The sequence below is a fragment of the Siphateles boraxobius genome, unplaced genomic scaffold, assembly GCF_051911475.1.
Source record: "Siphateles boraxobius isolate OS27281-9 unplaced genomic scaffold, OSU_SipBor_1 5, whole genome shotgun sequence".
NCBI lineage: Eukaryota > Metazoa > Chordata > Actinopteri > Cypriniformes > Leuciscidae > Siphateles > Siphateles boraxobius.
Window position 1 is genome coordinate 23,755,138 of NW_027509141.1, and position 17,491 is coordinate 23,772,628.

General features: G+C 35.6%; 3 protein-coding genes across 3 annotated transcripts; all 3 read left to right on the plus strand.

Moving 5' to 3' along the window:
* Nucleotides 1-437: 437 nt before the first annotated feature.
* Nucleotides 438-4,713, plus strand: LOC143712090 (contactin-2-like). Its single transcript, XM_077204304.1, has 3 exons — nucleotides 438-544; nucleotides 3,914-4,082; nucleotides 4,191-4,713. Exons 1-3 carry the CDS (start codon nucleotides 512-514, stop codon nucleotides 4,292-4,294), a joined length of 306 nt encoding a protein of 101 aa, XP_077060419.1. The 5' UTR covers nucleotides 438-511; the 3' UTR covers nucleotides 4,295-4,713.
* A 2,621-nt stretch (nucleotides 4,714-7,334) lies between these two features.
* Nucleotides 7,335-10,399, plus strand: LOC143712091 (acidic mammalian chitinase-like). The gene is made up of 11 exons (XM_077204306.1): nucleotides 7,335-7,359; nucleotides 7,459-7,488; nucleotides 7,636-7,840; nucleotides 7,975-8,031; nucleotides 8,211-8,376; nucleotides 8,476-8,600; nucleotides 8,710-8,833; nucleotides 8,915-9,097; nucleotides 9,744-9,860; nucleotides 9,948-10,074; nucleotides 10,160-10,399. The coding sequence occupies exons 1-11, from the start codon at nucleotides 7,335-7,337 to the stop codon at nucleotides 10,366-10,368; spliced, it is 1,368 nt and encodes a 455-aa protein (XP_077060421.1). The 3' UTR covers nucleotides 10,369-10,399.
* A 2,805-nt stretch (nucleotides 10,400-13,204) lies between these two features.
* chia.2 (chitinase, acidic.2) lies at nucleotides 13,205-17,076 on the plus strand. The gene is made up of 11 exons (XM_077204307.1): nucleotides 13,205-13,229; nucleotides 13,310-13,336; nucleotides 13,507-13,711; nucleotides 13,847-13,903; nucleotides 13,996-14,161; nucleotides 15,175-15,299; nucleotides 15,412-15,535; nucleotides 15,637-15,819; nucleotides 15,948-16,064; nucleotides 16,145-16,277; nucleotides 16,730-17,076. The coding sequence occupies exons 1-11, from the start codon at nucleotides 13,205-13,207 to the stop codon at nucleotides 16,981-16,983; spliced, it is 1,416 nt and encodes a 471-aa protein (XP_077060422.1). The 3' UTR covers nucleotides 16,984-17,076.
* Nucleotides 17,077-17,491: the final 415 nt, after the last annotated feature.

Genomic DNA, 17,491 nt, shown 5'->3' on the forward strand with positions numbered 1-17,491 from the left:
GGAATTCTGAGAAAAAAAGTCCAAATTTCTCACAATTCTGAGTTTATAACACAGTTGTGACTATATATCATGCAATTCTGACTTTTTTCTCGCAATTGCGACTTTATATATCACAATTCTGACGTCTCAGAATTGAGAGATATAAACTCGCAATTGTGAGAAAAAAAGTCAGAATTGTGAGATAAAAAGTCGCACTTAACTTTTTTATTTTTTATTCTGTGGCGGAAACAAGCTTCCATACAAAACTGCCTCCATTTTTATCCTGGAGAAAAAATTAATAACTAGACTGTGACTTCTGTAACAGTTAAAATGCCACCACCAGTCCTACAAGTAATTCACAACTTTACATTTACAATTCTTTCCAATGTATTTGTCACTGAGAATGGCGTTAAAGCCAGTGGACCTACTTTTGCTTGTATCTTCATTTCTAGCCCCCAACCGCCCTCCAGGTAAAGTCGCATGGAAGGCTGCTGGTTCTTGGATTACAAAGAGGTGGGATCATGTTAAATCCATGGACAATGAGTCTGCTGTTCTGGGTTACAAAGTGAGTGACACATGGTGCCACCGGACAGCTATCTGTTTGTTGCGTACATGTTTGTATCGGGTCATCTGTCTGCGTCTGTATTCAGTCATTTCAATCAAAGGTGGGATATTGTATAATTTCATTACTCTGAGGAAAGAATTTAAAAAATGGCAGCCTAATGTCACTTGAGAAGAGAACACGTGTCGTATTTTATTGAAAACCAGACCACCAACCCCATGTGCCCTTTAACAGTGAATAAACATTTAAACCAGTTGTGTATATCTCATATCTGATCTGCTATAGGATCAGACATGAGCAGTATTTCAATTAAATGTATTTTAAATACGTATTTAATTACTTTAGTGTATTTTGTAATTTGTATTTTGCAGGTGTGGAAAAATTTAAATGTATTTTGTAACAAAATATTTTGAGGGAGTGTATTTGGAGTATTTCAAATACTTAAATACTTAAGAAAAATCACCATAGTAAATGATTTTGCCATATTTTCGGTCTGATGTTGGCAATGGCAATGTCCAGGTTAGATGCACGAAAATCACGTGACACCCTGTAGAACGGGCTCCCTCCCAGAAGTGAATGAGTTTTGAACTCTTAGAAACGGCATTAAAGGGTTAGTTCACCCAAAAATGAAAATTATGAAATTAATGACTCACCCTCATGTCGTTCCAAGCCCGTAAGACCTCCGCGGATTGACAACAGAACCGGAAGAGAATACAATGCTGAATAAAGTCGTCGTTTTTGTTATTTTTGGAACAAAATGTATTTTCGATGCATCAAAAAATTCTAACTAACCCCCTGAGGTCACATGGACTACTTTGATGATGTCTTTATTGGCTTTCTGGACAAGGACAGTATACCGTACATAGATTTTCAATGGAGGGACAGAAAACTCTCGGACTGAATCTAAAATATCTTAAACTGTGTTCCGAAGATGAACGGAGGTCTTACGGGCTTGGAACGACATGAGGGTGAGTCATTAATGACATAATTTTCATTTTTGGGTGAACTAACCCTTTAAGGTAAAGTGTTTTGTGAAAAATATACAGTCTACACACACACATATTGCACACTGAACAGCATTATAGAGAAAATAATTGTGCCTTATGAGACCAATGCACTGTGTTGTCATTCATAAAAGGACATCATAGGCCCTACCTATTATGAAACAGCGTGTCTGTCAGAACTCCACTGAAATCTCCATGCTAAGCAAGTAAAGCGTTCACAATATAACGTTCACCATCTGGAGTTTTTACACGTTTTTAAACGTATTCACATGAGAAATATTGATATTGATTTTGTATAAAATATTCATCCTACTTTTTTTCAGTAATTGCGCACACAGCGCGATTCTACTATGGAAAAGGCACACGGGGTCAGGGCAGTTAGAGTCGCGTTTGTTAAACAAACCCACACATATTATAATTAATATAATTAATCATATATATTATGATTAAAATGGAATTTTGATTTTGTGACGAAAATTCTTGGTCTGTTATTTTTACACAAAAATCACTGCAAAAGATGCTTTCCAACAGGTTTTATCATAGTTTTTGTCCAACTCCATTGACTTGTATTGGATGTTCTGTGAGGTACGGTATTACTCCGCTGACGGAAACGGGAATGGGGTTGTATATATTATTTCTGTAGTTATGCAGTCGCGGTATAGTAGGCTACATTATCCAAACATTGGCAAAGGTGCATTATCGCCACCAACTTGGCTGGAGTGTCTATTATTCAAGCTCTCGACGGAAGAATGTCTGGTTTTGAGGCGTTTGGAAAAATAGGTCCACAGTTTTACAATGAATGGTAAAACACCTGTTGGAAAGCATCTTTTGCAGCGATTTTTGTGTGAGCATATCAGTGAACACCCCAGACCACTCGGTGAGTTTCACGTCTTTGTGAACTAAAGTTTAATGCATTTTTATGAATGATTGTTACAATGTCCTTATGAAACCACTGTTGAGGGTAGGGGGGTTGGGTGCTAACACAGAAACCGAAAATTCTCCGGACAGCAGCATTTGTCCAAATTTCAATCTTAACCATTCTATTTCATCAGAAACGATCTTAAAACAGGGCTTTAAGTGTAAAATACCGAACTTGTCCTTTAAGGCACGAGTAGAGTAACGGTGATAATATGGCTACGTAGCCTACATCAAACACGTTTTGCTATTAAGGGCAGCCTACCACACCATTGATGTGAACTTAGCTATACATGCCATTTACGTCAGAGGGAGCTAGTTCAGGCCCTGTAGAGGTTTAGTGAAATGCTCATACTTTTTTATTTTGCTTCTTCGCCATTTTTAATTTACACATGTCTCATGTTTGTGTTATTGCTACTATTTGTGTTATTGACCTTTCAGTAATAAAAAAAAAGACTTAAGATTATTGTGGGAGTATTTTTGTATTTTCAAAATACTAATTACTTGTATTTTATTTAAATACATTTTTCACATCAGTATTTTGTATTTTATTTTGTTACATTTTATGAGCCAGTATTTGTATTTTGTAACAAAATAGTTTTTGATGTATTTGTGCCCACCTCTGTATAGGATTGAGGTCATCTTTTGTCAAGATGGCTATCAAGAGAACATATACAGATTTACCGAAACTGATAAAATATATACAAGCGTCTGCCAAGTACATACATTTTGGAAATTTTGACTTAAAATTAACCAAAACATGCAAGACATTTGCATATCCACTGTTAAGGAAACTCTACATTACAATATATTTCATTAATGTAACTTCTATCCGAAAATCACCTGTAAATATAACTTTTTATCTTTATTTGCAGATGAATTTCTTGTTATGACTTGATATCTGAGTTAATTATTTTACAAAGAAACTCATTGTCTCGTGTTAAACTATAAAGGACAGTAATGAGAGCCAATTCAATGTGTAAAACAAAAATGGGAAATGTTTCCAATACGTTTCAGAACTTTTTGCATGTTTTTTTTATTAATTTTAATTCCTGACAGAAATTCTGTAAGCACAATTGTGAAATATAGATCTTGATATAAAGTTGAACATATAAGTCTATCCAACTTTATCTGCATACATACACTACACTTGAGTAAGACGATATATACTATTTCGCAAATCTAAACTGCTTGATTGCTTGTATCGTCCCAAAATGTAAACTATATTTTTGCCAAGCTCAAGGCATGAAGATTTTAAGGTATTATAAACAATAACACCATGATTTTCTGTAAAGCTGCTTTTAAACAATGTTTATAATGTAAAGTGTAAATGTGTAAAGCGCTATACAAATAAATTTGACTTGACTTGAAATACTACACGCTATCTTAAGAATTTAATTCTCAAAAAAACAGTGGTTTTTGAGAACAGATTGATACTATATTATTTGTGTAGGTTCTTTACAAGCATGAAGGGCTGTCTGTTTTGAAGATATTGGAGAAAAGCAAGACCTCCATCACACTGCCGTTACCCAAGGACAATGGTTATGTGGTTTTGGAGATCCGCTCTTGGGGAGATGGAGGAGATGGAGCAGCCTATGAGACCATAGTGTCTCGAGACTCAGGTATGTGGTACGAAGAGTAGTTAGGAGTACTGGTTTTAGTAAAGGAACTCAAGAACTAGTGAACTAGTACTAAATATGTTTCTGAAAGTCAGTGTGTTTGATCCACAGGCACTGGAATGATGGTCCAGGACAGCGCTGGCACTTCTGGACCCCTCTGCACATCTGTTCTTGTGGTCACTGCACTCGTTCTCATTGGCTCGTCAGGACTGTGATGTCAGCCAATGAGAAAGAATTTCTTATTAATATCACAGAGAATGGAGCAGGTTTTCCTCACGTCAGAAGGGTTGCGTGTGGTGCAAAGTTTTGGAAATGTGAGAGGTGGAAGATTCTTTTGTATAAAAAGGCTTTTTTACAAGGATGACTGGTCATTGTGGAATACAAAGAGAGTTGTTGTGGGAGACTTTTTGATTGTGTTATCATTTTAGACGCTTGCCTTATGGAAACTCAAACTTGACTTGTGGTAATGTCAACATTTGGTTGTAGTTTTTAAAATTCAACAACAGCTCTGACTTTTTGATTTCCTTATAGATGTAAATACACATAGATGTATTGGTGACATTCCATACTGGATAGAACAAAACCTTTTTTAATACTTTGTTGCTACTTCATGGCAGATTGGGGACTGCAAAATGATCCAAATTAGTGTTTACGTTTTTTATTTGTTCTTTTCATTTTTTTGTGACTTTGTAATGGAAGCAAGAGCGGATCATGATTTTTATTAACAGTCTTTTGTATCTGTGTTGAATGATTGTAGTATTCTGCCTTTTCCTCAGTGTTCTAGTTTTTAAAGATGAAAGGTTTCATAAACGCAGCGGTACAAAAGAAGCTGATTTTTGTGTGGTTGTTAAATTGTCTTGCCAAAGTTATCGCTCTTTTATCTCACTTATTATTATTATTATTATTCCCTTTATGCTTTGTCTTTTTTCTCAAGGCTTAAAACACGACGTCCATGGGCTGTTACTTTCTTTCTTGACACGGTACAAGAGCGAGACGCTGGACATTGATCAATACTGAGATAACATTCATGGACAAACAAGTTAATTATTATCCTATAATATAATAATTTATTATAAGGTAGTTTTCTTCTTGGAGGCTGCAACTAATGGAGGAATACTGATCATACTTTAAGTGACAAGGTTCCATTTGGCTTAAAGAATTAGAAAACATGTGGCTAACATTAGAGTATGGGTCCTAGTGTCTCGGGTCATAGTGTGTCTCTTTTTAAAGTGTTTGGAGGCCCCTGGCAGTCTGACGTCCCAGGACACTTGCTTGGTCCATAATCCAGCTCTGACTGCAAGATACACATGAAGCCATGTCATAGATTTTTTTATGTTCATATTATTTTTTTAATTAATTAATTAAGACAAATCTAAAAAATCTTTTAATACTGTGGCATGTACTAATAATGTACAAACTGAAATGCACTTTCAGTGTAGCAGGTCAAATCTAACAGTATGCCCTGAGGATGGTCTGTTGACCGAAAGCTTGGTAATTAAATTTGCTTTAAGGATTCAAGTGGGCGAACAGTTTATTTATTTTTTGAGTTTTCTAGTCTTGCCTGTCTGGCACCTTGTTCATTGTGAGTGCGGTGAAACTCCTTCTACAAACCTAACAGTATTAAAATCATTCCGTGTAATTCTACAGTTCTTTAAAGTTGTTGCATCTAATTTCAGTCTGACACAGAAATCAAGAAGGTAAAATGTCTGATTTTATGTTTGAATTTTGTAGTCATTCTTTATTTTCTCTCCCCTGCATTGCTTTTTATTAGTGCCTGTTCAACAGGGTGATACTTCTTGTAATTATATATTTTCTATTTAATGTATTTATTTAATTTTCTATTTAACACACATTATTTTGTTATTGTAAACATTGCCATTTCCTGCATCTGAGGATTACTTGATAGTTTGAGCTCCTTAATTTGTTTTTTACTGCTTCTCTAACACCTTCTTTATGGGATTTTAACTGTATATTAATTCATGGATCACTCACTGGAATTTAAAACACTTTTAGCCAAAAGCTGTGACACACAGCAGCCTCATCAGTAGCTCTTTTGTGGTTCTAGTCCCAAACCCTAAATGTTACACTTTCTGAATGTAGAAGCACTCAAAAGTCATATTTAGGACTATGAAATCAAAACTAATGTTTTCTTGTCCTTGCATCTGTTTTGTACTTCTCTTTAAAGTGATTTTTAATTGCATTATGAGTGCACTATGTACAATTCCACGACTCTTTTATTTCATCATTTCCTTAATTTCTGAAATAACTGCTGTGTTTCACATTGTCTAGTTTGCCGTCTTGTGTTGAATCAGGGCTTTGTCACTCATAACTCAACAAACAATTTCCGAAATGGCTGTATGTGCGCTTACATGAGTCGAACGACACACTAGTAGTTTCACTCTGAAGGTCACTCAGGTTGTGATGTCATGTTGTCTCTTCGAACTACCATGTACCCCAGTTGTTGTAAAGGTTGAGCCTGTCCACTGTGGACTGAATGTGAATAATGCAGCACTTGTAAATATTCTTCAATAAAAAAAACGTTTTGACTGCATTTGAAGAAACTTATTATTATTATATATCATTAGTTCGTTTTTTAGTGATTAGCGATAGTGCACACATGCATACACATGCATACACATACACAGTTCGACTAAAATATACAATGTTTATGAAACAGGGTCATATTAATCATACATAAAGCACAATGCCATGAAATATGAATAAAACTTATTTCACCATGATGCCTGTGTAAGCCAACATGTCTACATGAGCATGCTTTTTTTCTAATATTAGTGCTATTCAATCTTGAATAGTCCAACAAAATTGGTCACATCTTAACCTTTGTTCACATTTTTATGTAATATGACTGTAATTGAGGTATTACATTTTATGACACTTATTCTTTATATTAGCTAATAACAACCTCAAAGATAATACCACCTTACTGAAATTTTATTGCCCAATTCTGGTGAAGTTAGCACTTGACACCTGTACTTTGGAACTATTAATAATTTATAAGTATACATGATCATGAACAGATTTTCACCAAACTGCTCATTCTCAGTGCAGCTGACACAGGTAAAGAGACCCGCTTTCCTATGTCTCATTCTTTTCTTTATTAATAATATTTATGCACGCACACTACCTTTCATAACTTTGCCAAAACTTGGCATGCCGGTGAAATTGCTAATGCAATTTCATTTATTATTTGTACAGCTCTGTTTCTGAAGAATACTGGTTTGGATCAAGACCAAAATGGCCAAATTAACTCTTTTAGCAGGTATGGTCAATATTAAAGATATGTATTTACTGTAAGTATGTTAGTTATTATTTTAGTTAGTATTTTTTATGTGTAATAATCATGTTGTCTTTTGCATAGGACTGGGCATCTTGCTTACAGTGCAGATTGGTAAGAACCTTCAATAATTTATTTGTCAAATATATAACCAATAAAATTAATGCATAAGGATCCATAATAAATATTCCTGGATGATGACTATAGACAAAATATGACTGTAAAGCTGTGAGCTATTAATAATATCATCATTTCTGATAGCGGCCTCTACAAAGCTGGTGTGCTACATGACCAACTGGTCCCAGTACAGACCTGGCAATGGGAAGTTCTTGCCAGACAACATTGATCCGTTCCTCTGCACTCATGTGGTCTATGCTCTGGCAAGCATCAGCAACAGAAATGAAATCACGACCATTGAATGGAATGATGATGTACTGTACAAGTCACTAAATGACCTGAAAAAAGTGTAAGCAATATATACAATGCATTAAAAACCGTAATTGCACAAATCAATTCATACTCTTTTGTGATCTATTGTTGAGACTGCTATTGAACAGTTGAACTGATCGATTTCATATTGTTTGATTTTTTTTAAAATAGAAATCCTGCATTGAAGACCTTGCTGTCTGTTGGAGGATTGGTCAATGGCGTCAGTCCGTAAGTGGAACACAAAATATCTGTGACATAACATGACACTATAATATAAAGTAAAATTATTAAAAATGTATATATATTTTTTAATAAATACATATTTTTTAGTTAAATCATAAATCCCCAGCTGCCAACCCAAAACATTAAACGAGAGTTACTTAAACATGTCTCTTTTTTCACTTTAGATACATTGGAGTGGTGTCCACACCAGAGACCCGCAAGACTTTCATCCGTTCTGCATTGTTGTTCCTGCGTCTCCATGAATTTGACGGTATGGACATTGACTGGCAGTACCCTGGTCACAATGGCAGCCCACCAGACGACAAGCAGAGGCTTACTACATTCCTCAAGGTCAGAAGACTGGAATGTCAATATGATGCACTTTCATTTTCATTGATAAAGCAAATGACTTTAGGTCTGACCATGTTCCTGTTATGTGAAAATTCTCAGGAACTCAGAGGCGCTGTTGAACAGGAGGCCATAGACACAAAGAAAACTCCTCTGGTGCTCTCAATCAAAGTGTCCGGCATCAAGTCTGCTATTGATAAAGCTTATGAGGTTGCTGAAATTTCAGGGTATGTAAAGTTTCATCTAACTTTAGTTTGGTAGTTTCATCAAGCTACAATAATGTGTATCCATGAAAGTTTTTTTTTTTTTAATTTCTCCTTCTTTCTATCATTATAGTTTGTTGGACTTTTTGACCATCGTATCTTATGACTACCATGGCCACTGGGATTCCTTGACAGGGCACAATAGTCCCCTTTTCCGCAGCTCCTTTGACAGTGGAAACGTCACTGACCACAATATCGTAAGCTCAAAACCAATAAATTCAAAATCCATCAATATGTAATCTGATATCTCTTAGCACATCCCTTTCTCTCTTACTTAGAACTCCTCTGTGGCTTTCTGGCTCAGCAGTGGTGCCCCCGCTGACAGACTGCTTCTTGGCTTCCCCACATACGGACGCACATTCTTGCTCTCCACATCACAAACAGGTCTCGGTGCCCCAGCCAAAGGCCCCGCTGATGCCGGACCCTACACACGCGAAGCAGGCTTCTGGTCCTATTATGAGGTTTCAACATGCTACTTTTAACTTTGATCTAAAACAAGTGTTCTCAACTGGGTTTACTTCAGAAAACATCAAGTGGCACTTAAATCATGACCAATTTGTTAATGAAATATGTTGTATATTAGTTTGCATACAAATAATATATTTATTTTTAAGTGAATAACTACTATCAAAGTCAAATTGTTAAATTAGCGACTCTTTCTGCAGGTTGCATTGATGTGACAGTAGGTGGCGAAAAGTGACCATTCTAAATAGTTTTTAAAGATGAGTGAGTCATTGAATCATTCATTCAATTTGTTTAAAAACACTAATTCATTTTGGAACAAAACAAGTGATTGTATTCTTTTTTGAGTAAGTCACTGAATCATTCTCTCATCCAATTCGTTAAAAAAACACGATTCATTCAGGAACACCATTACTTTGTTACTCAGCGACTGTGCTGTTGTTTTTTGTAAACAATTTTCACTGATGTAGCATAAATAGAAAAAGTAACTGGCAATATGATAAGAGTTTAGTTTCTAAATGTGTCTTGAATTTTAAATATGTTATGCTCTCGGTAGTCTGTAATTTACCACTCAAAATACACAGTGATTGGCCTAATCTATGTAAACTTTGAAAGAGAAAAATTAATGAGTGTTTTGGTTCACAGATTTGTCCCATGGAATCAAGTGTCACTACTGAATGGATCAATGAGCAGATGGTGCCCTATGCAGTTCAAGGAAAGGCCTGGGTCGGATTTGACAACCGTGAAAGCTTTACTGCTAAGGTAAATCAACTACTGTTTTCCAGAATTAAAAGCAATGAAATGATTGACAAACTTCTGACAAACTTTTCTTAATATTTGCTTTAACAGGTACAGTACCTTAACTCCTTAAACTTGGCCGGAGCTTCAGTGTGGACCTTGGATTTGGACGATTTTGCTGGCCGTTTCTGCAACAACGGAGCTTACCCTCTTGTCAACCATTTGCGCAACTCACTAGGTAAAAACTTTAGACTATAAAGACCATTACATTTATTCTGTCTTCAGTTATATGTTTTAATGTGATGCTGAATGTCTTTTCAAAGGTTTCCCACCCAAGCCCACCACTACACCCCGTCCCACCACAACCGCTGACCCCATCGCCTCTTTCTGTGCTGGTAAACCAGATGGCCTGTACCCCAACCTTGCTGATGAGACCACTTACTTCCACTGTTTCCGTGGAAACACATACCTGCAGAAATGCCAGCCCGGTCTGGTCTTTGTTGACAACTGTAAATGTTGTGATTTTCCTTGAGCTCAAGTTCAGATCTGCTCTTCCTGTTCAATAAAGCTGTCCAGGAGTCTCCTATTGTTGTGATGTACCTCTTCTTCCAACTATCCAATGCTCATGATTTGGGGGAAAAAAGTATGCATAGCCGTACAGAGACGTATTTTTCCTCAAATTTAACAATTCATAATGTCCTGTTCAATACAGTCTAGTTTCTTCTTGTTGTGCAGCAAAACAATGTCCTCTTTTTGCTTTCCCTTTCAATAAAATATTTATAGCAATTTGACTTGTTAACTCTTCCTTAAACTGATCATCTGAAAGTAAAATAGTTACAGACCTTATGTATGAATAGCTTTATGTAAGTGTAAAGTTTCACAAATATGGAGTTTTATAGACAGGACAGGAAGTAAGTACATAAGTGCCATCATTCATATTATGTGCACCATTCATCAAGCACATCTTCAACCAGTTTTTGACCATTTAAGTTTCTCCACTAATAATCTTAATGGATCCGAATAGGTCATTTTAATGCGTTATCAATTTGTGTATTGCATTGTATACAGTAATGTAGCCATTCAATCTGAATCCCAAGGAATATAATGGACAGTAATGTACAGTGCCCTCTGTCATAATTCTGCCCACCAAAGTAACTTGAAGAGTATAGTTATACAATTAAAAATGCATGCCAGGTCATAAAGACTATTCTGATAATAATACACAAACATAAGGACAGCTGAGCTAATAAACTACCTGCAGATATATGACACTTGATTTGGCCCTAGATTAGATACCTTTTTAACTTTCTGAAATTCTCATGCAGTTAAGTTGTCTTTGATCATTATTTCAGTGGCAAAATATATTGTTTAATATAGATTATTAATTTCATTCATGCATTTAAAGTCATCAATGCATTTAGGCTAATATGTAATTTTAGTGAAATAGTTGTGTGATTAATCATCATGGTAATACTTCACAATAAGGTTCATGTTAACTCATGTTCATGTTAACTCTTGTGTTAACAAATGAAACCTTTTGTAAAGTGTTACCATAATCATATATTTAAACTTACACTATACTGTTCAAAAGTTTGCACTCTAAAAAATGCTGGGTTGTTTCAACCCAAATTTGGGTCAAATATGGACAAACCTAACTGTAGATTTTTAAATAAAATTTTTAACCTAACGTTTGGGTTTGTCCATATTTGACCCAAAGTTGGGTTAAAACAACCCAGCATTTTTTAGAATGTGGGGTCAGTATATGTCTTTTAAAGTCTCTTATGCTCACAAAAAGAGAATTTCTTTATTCAAAAATGCACAAACAGTAATATTGTGAAATAATTTCTATTGTAATATATTTTCAAATGTAATTTATTTTTGTGATGGCAAAGGTGAATTATCAGCAGCCATTACTCCAGTCTTCTAGCATGATCCTCCAGAAATCATATATATTGAAATATTTGAAATGCTCCTTAATGTTTTTGTGGAAACTCCGATACATTTTTTTTTTTAGGATTATCTAATGATTAAAATTGTTTAAAAATGTTTTTAACTTTTGATCAATTGAATGCATCCTTGCAATATAAAAGTATTAATTTCTTTAAAAAAAACTTATTAACCCTACATTTTGAACTGAATGTATGTGATATTTCAAAGTTTGAAATCAGTCATAATTTGTTGTTTTTTCCCCATATTTTTGATCTTCCATAATGTTTTTTTCTTAATGTTCTTTCATCTTTTCAGACTGATTACTGTACATCACATGTCAATGTACCAGTGATAAGTTATAAGCAATTCAACACTAATATTCTCTTTCAACATCTCCACAGCTTATCTCTTATTATAAACCTTTTACTATGTATTTATTATAATTTGATAATATTCTACACCAATAATGCACAAAAATGAGGACAAACCTGACACTGCCAAAGTTTAATGATAAGCACGTGTCTGTTGTTTGGTTTTGGTTTCCAAAACAAAAGGGGAATGCCAATTATTATACCACTTTTGGAGTGATAAGCTTGAAAGCACCACAACAGTTTATTATGTAGTTCTGATAGCTCCACAATCTTATATAAGAAACTTATCTTTTTAAAAATACATTTCTTATATAAGCCTCTGTGAATATTGACCCCATAAAAGTTTGATTTGCAAACCGCACGGAAACCTTTAATTTAGATACCAAATATTTATAGCTATTTGAAATCACAGCTAAAGTAGCATTTTTGATCAGTTATAACAATTACTACTATTAATATAAATAATTTATGTGTTATCTACTAAATGTATTGACTATGTAAATGTAAATGTATTGTTATTTCCCTTTATATTTATTGCACATTGTCATTTCCTCTTATAAATTTTGTATAATGACTCTGCTATATTTCATTCTTACAAAAGTAAATACATAATATTGTATCTGGCCTCAGCTGAATTTTATTAAATATGTAGAAGTTAATATATCTCCTGCTAAATCCACATTAGTGTAACAGACATACCTACACGTTGAATTCATTTTATTGCAGCAGTCCCATTTTTTCATCTTATCTATGATTTTAGCTTCACACAAATTGTGCTGAAAAGGCCAAAGGTGTTTTAGTTACATATTTTATAGTCATTTCAGTCCATAGTTTACAAGCGATACCATATCTTACACCATCCTGATAAATCATCCTATATGGCCTATAAACAACACCCAATTGCTTTAAAAACCCAGGGGTCCTGAAGTTTCTCTGCAGATTTTTCTAGCTTGAGGTACCTCAGGTATGTCAGAATGTAATTCAGCTTAATATCTTTATTTCTGCTATTAGTTTAAATGTAATTATTAAAACCATTCTTTGTTACTTACAGAAAAATCTGACATAAAAATGGGGAAGCTTACACTTGTAGCAGGTAATATGTCAAAATACACTGTATGAGTTTTATTCATTCTTTTAAATTTGACATTTACACAATATCATTGCATATTGTAGGTTTGGGCTTGGTGTTCTGCCATGTTGGTGAGTAACTGAGTATCTATTGCATCAAGTAATCAATTGAATTTAATGAACTATTAATCCCTGATATGTTGACATCAGAATGGCCATTATCACTGTAGTGAGAATCTCATTGTGTAAATGTCTTGTCTCAGTGCGTAAATGTAATGTCTTCTTTATGTATCCATAACCAGCCTTCTCCATGGAAATGGGCTGCTACTTCACCAACTGGTCCCAGTACAGACCTGGAATTGGAAAGTATACACCTGCAAATGTCGACCCTTTCCTTTGTACACACCTTTTCTATGCTTTTGCTATGATCAACCATGCCAACGAGCTCATCACATATGAGTGGAACGATGAGACTCTCTACAAAGCCTTCAATGAACTCAAGAAGAGGTATGTATTTGTTGAAATATCACGTTTAACACTTTTCAGATGCTAAAATTCTACAATCATTTGCTGTGATATTGTGAGATACCAAAAAAATTCAAAATAATTTGAAATTCTGAAATATCTCAATTATCCCCACAGAAATCCCCATCTTGTAACTCTCTTGGCTGTTGGTGGATGGAACTTTGGTTCATCACAGTAAGTATTCTGTAAAAATTATGAAGTTTTGCTTTATCTTGTAAAATTGGTCGAAAAAAATGCAAAAACGTTTTTCCTTAAATTGATCTCAGGTTCTCCATCATGGTGTCCAATGCAGCAAACCGTCAGAAATTCATTCAGTCTTCCATCAAATTCCTGAGGACTTATGGGTTTGATGGTATGGACTTGGACTGGGAATACCCTGGATCAAGAGGAAGTCCGCCTGAAGACAAAGAAAGGTTCACACTGCTGTGCAAGGTGGGTCTGATTATAACCCAGTGTCTTTTTAAGCAAATATGGTGATGCGCTTTACTTATTTAAAGCTGCAGTCTGTCACTTTTTTGGGTTAAAAATTATCCAAAATAAATTGTTGAGCAAGTACATAACAAGCCAGTGTTCAAAACTATCTGCTTGCCTTAGCTCGATTCAAAACTGTAAGCTTGTAATAATGTTTTTAATTCCAGTGGTACTAGTGGATTTCCACGAGAAATTCGAGCATGTCTTTGCGTCATTACGTCACATCTGTATAAATAAAGAAGGAGTCTCGGCTAGTGGGCAAGTTGCATGTGAGGATGTTGGAGGTGGAGATTTATAGCCTTTTCTCACAGCATTTGATATAATTAAACTAATTCATTTGATGGCGGATCCAGAAAGGTTGAAACGACAATCACCAGTGACAACTGGAGATTCACCCGTTGTAAAATGCAAAAGACTTTGTTCGGACTTTGGAGTGGCTAAAGACAAAAAGAGACTGCAACCGGGCCCATGCGAAAGCAAGGATAAATATTGGAAGGGCATTAAATGTAGTCACGCAATGCTGATGTTGGTAACATTAACAATTTGAGAACAAATTATAATATGCACGGTTTGACGTGATATGATAACCGATCATTAGATTTAATCAACGGGATTTACTGCAATGTTTTTTTTTTTCAATTAGTTGGTCAGAACAACAGTGGATGTTACTTACTTGTTCATATGAAAATTCGGTGAAAATTCTTATGTTGGTCATACTTCCAAAAAGTAGAATCTATGATTCCGAATGACAGTATCCACACCGGCGCGATGACTGACAGCTGCACATTTTCCTCAAAACATTGCATTCATCCGCGCTGTGCCGTGCCGAGGCACAACCCACGTAAAGTTGATAATTCCGCGAATAACTGCAATTGCAGATTTCGAACAGAAATGGCGACAAAGAGGAAAAACTACGGACTGGACCTTTAATCTCTTATGTACTTATGTTTATTTATCTATGTTGATCTTCACAGGAACTTGTTGAGGCCTATGAGGCCGAGGGCAAAGCTACTGGCAAACGGAGGCTGATACTGTCTGCTGCTGTCGCAGCTGGTAAAGGCACAATTGATGCTGGATATGAGATTGCTGAGGTTGCCAAGTATGTATGACAACACTGAATCATGACATTTACAAATTGTAAGAGCACTGAGGTGAAAGTATGTAGTAGGATGAGATGTTTTAAACCCCTCCTAATTATTTATTTTTTCCAGATACCTGGACTTCATCAATGTGATGACTTACGACTTCCATGGAACTTGGGAAAGATTTACAGGACACAACAGCCCCCTATACGAAGGCTCAAAGGACGAGGAAGAACTGATCTATTTCAATACCGTAAGAACTGATTTACTGTGACATAAAGAAGGTTAAAACAAATAACGAAACAAATTTTTGAATTCCTCCATTTAAAAATGATAACTCTCCTTCTCTTTCAGGATTACGCTATGCGCTATTGGAGGGACAACGGTACCCCTGTGGAGAAACTCAGAATGGGTTTCGCAACATACGGTCGCACATTCCGCCTGACATCTGCAGAAACTGAGGTTGGAGCTCCAGCTAGTGGACCTGCTTCAGCTGGAACCTACACTCGCGAGGCTGGATTCTGGTCTTACTATGAGGTGGGAGATTTGGAAAAGCCATTTTGTCCAAGATGGAAAACAAATGGACTATATTAATTCATATTCAAGTGTCTTTTGAACAATCTCAACATCATATTCTGTCAATTAATATGTCAATGTCTTTATAGATCTGTGGCTTCCTAGAGGGAGCAACAATCCAGTGGATTGAGGATCAGAAGGTGCCCTATGCCACAAAGAACAGCGAGTGGGTTGGATTTGACACCAAGGAGAGTTTCGAAACTAAGGTACTTTTGAGTTTTTACTTTCGTTGTCACCATTTGCCAGCAACTGACTAACAATTCACTTTTTTCCTCTTATTATTTAGGTCCGTTATCTAAAAGACAAGAAATTTGGGGGAGCCTTTGTGTGGGCGCTTGATCTGGATGACTTTGCTGGACAGTTCTGTAATCAGGGGAACCATCCTCTCATGGGCCATCTGCGCAATCTTCTGGATATTGGTAGGAATTTTCACAATTTGTCTTTACAACAAACTTCTGAATTGTTATCACTAAGCTGCTCAGGTAGTCTGTGGTAAAATACAAAATGGCATTAAGTATTACGGCTGACATTGGTAAGAATTTACAGCATTGCACTCTTTACTTAATTCCTTGAATTTACCAAAATTTTGGAAAGTTATTAGCATGTTTATACATTTTTTCATTTTTTCTAGTCAGTAGGGGGTGGTGCCACCAAACTTCGTAGGCATACTCAGACAAAGAGGGCAATAACACCTACCAAGTTTTATTTCAATTTATTTCAATCACTTCAGAAGGGTTTAAATGTATAAGAAAATGAAAATCAAACTTTGACCTATATACGTGATGCAAGAAGGTGCAACTGGGAGACCCCTAAATCACTTCTTGGTCCCTATAGCTAATGCTAACAAATATATATATTTTTTTTTTTTAAGAATTGCCTCCTCTGCCTCCAACCACCACTCTTAAACCTGGACAAACAACCACTAAAACCACGACAACTACCACCACCACCACTCATCCTCCAGGACCAGGATTCTGTAACGGGAAACCAGATGGACTCTATCCTCACCCTGAAGATCCCAACAAATATTATAACTGTGCAGCAGGCAGTACTTACATAGATAACTGTGGCCCAGGTACCGTGTTTGATGACAGCTGTAAATGCTGTGGCTGGCCTAAACACTAAGGGATCACTAATGTGGAAAAAACAAATCTACGCACAGTGAAACAGGACACTGCAAAACTGTTTCAGCACATGAATGAATCCAAACTAAACATGACTGAGTATAATTTCTTGTGCTTTATCTTTCCATTTGAGTGTATTTTATTAGTGTATAATGCTTGTTTTGTTAAAATCTGTTAATATGACTGGCATGCGTATCAATGCACTTTAATTGGGAAAAAAAATTAAACCTCATTAATAAACAACATGCAACCATCAAAAGAGATTCTGGGTACATTTGATTACATCATCTTGCATTCAATACAAACCACATTATTCAATCAGTGGTCCATAACATGCAAAATGTTAAACCATCACTTTCATTATGTAATGGACAAACTTATATGTTTTGTCAACAATCAAGACATAATTCAGCAGTACAAGCAAAATATCTGCAATTTGGGGAGAGAAAAAGTCAGTTAATTAGTAATTTATTTATTTATGTTTATACACTTAACATGAGTTTGCCTTT

What these genes read in the sequence shown, in the direction of transcription:
- LOC143712090 (XM_077204304.1), top strand. Translation starts at nt 512, where the DNA reads ATGGACAATGAGTCTGCTGTTCTGGGTTACAAA. An exon ending in CTGCTGTTCTGGGTTACAAA is followed by an intron (nt 545 to 3,913) that starts GTGAGTGACACA and finishes TTATTTGTGTAG; the next exon opens with GTTCTTTACAAGCATGAAGG. An exon ending in CATAGTGTCTCGAGACTCAG is followed by an intron (nt 4,083 to 4,190) that starts GTATGTGGTACG and finishes TTTGATCCACAG; the next exon opens with GCACTGGAATGATGGTCCAG.
- LOC143712091 (XM_077204306.1), top strand. Translation starts at nt 7,335, where the DNA reads ATGGCCAAATTAACTCTTTTAGCAG. An exon ending in ACGTCACTGACCACAATATC is followed by an intron (nt 8,834 to 8,914) that starts GTAAGCTCAAAA and finishes TCTCTTACTTAG; the next exon opens with AACTCCTCTGTGGCTTTCTG. An exon ending in CCATTTGCGCAACTCACTAG is followed by an intron (nt 10,075 to 10,159) that starts GTAAAAACTTTA and finishes GTCTTTTCAAAG; the next exon opens with GTTTCCCACCCAAGCCCACC.
- chia.2 (XM_077204307.1), top strand. Translation starts at nt 13,205, where the DNA reads ATGGGGAAGCTTACACTTGTAGCAG. An exon ending in TGGAACTTTGGTTCATCACA is followed by an intron (nt 13,904 to 13,995) that starts GTAAGTATTCTG and finishes AATTGATCTCAG; the next exon opens with GTTCTCCATCATGGTGTCCA. An exon ending in GATTCTGGTCTTACTATGAG is followed by an intron (nt 15,820 to 15,947) that starts GTGGGAGATTTG and finishes ATGTCTTTATAG; the next exon opens with ATCTGTGGCTTCCTAGAGGG.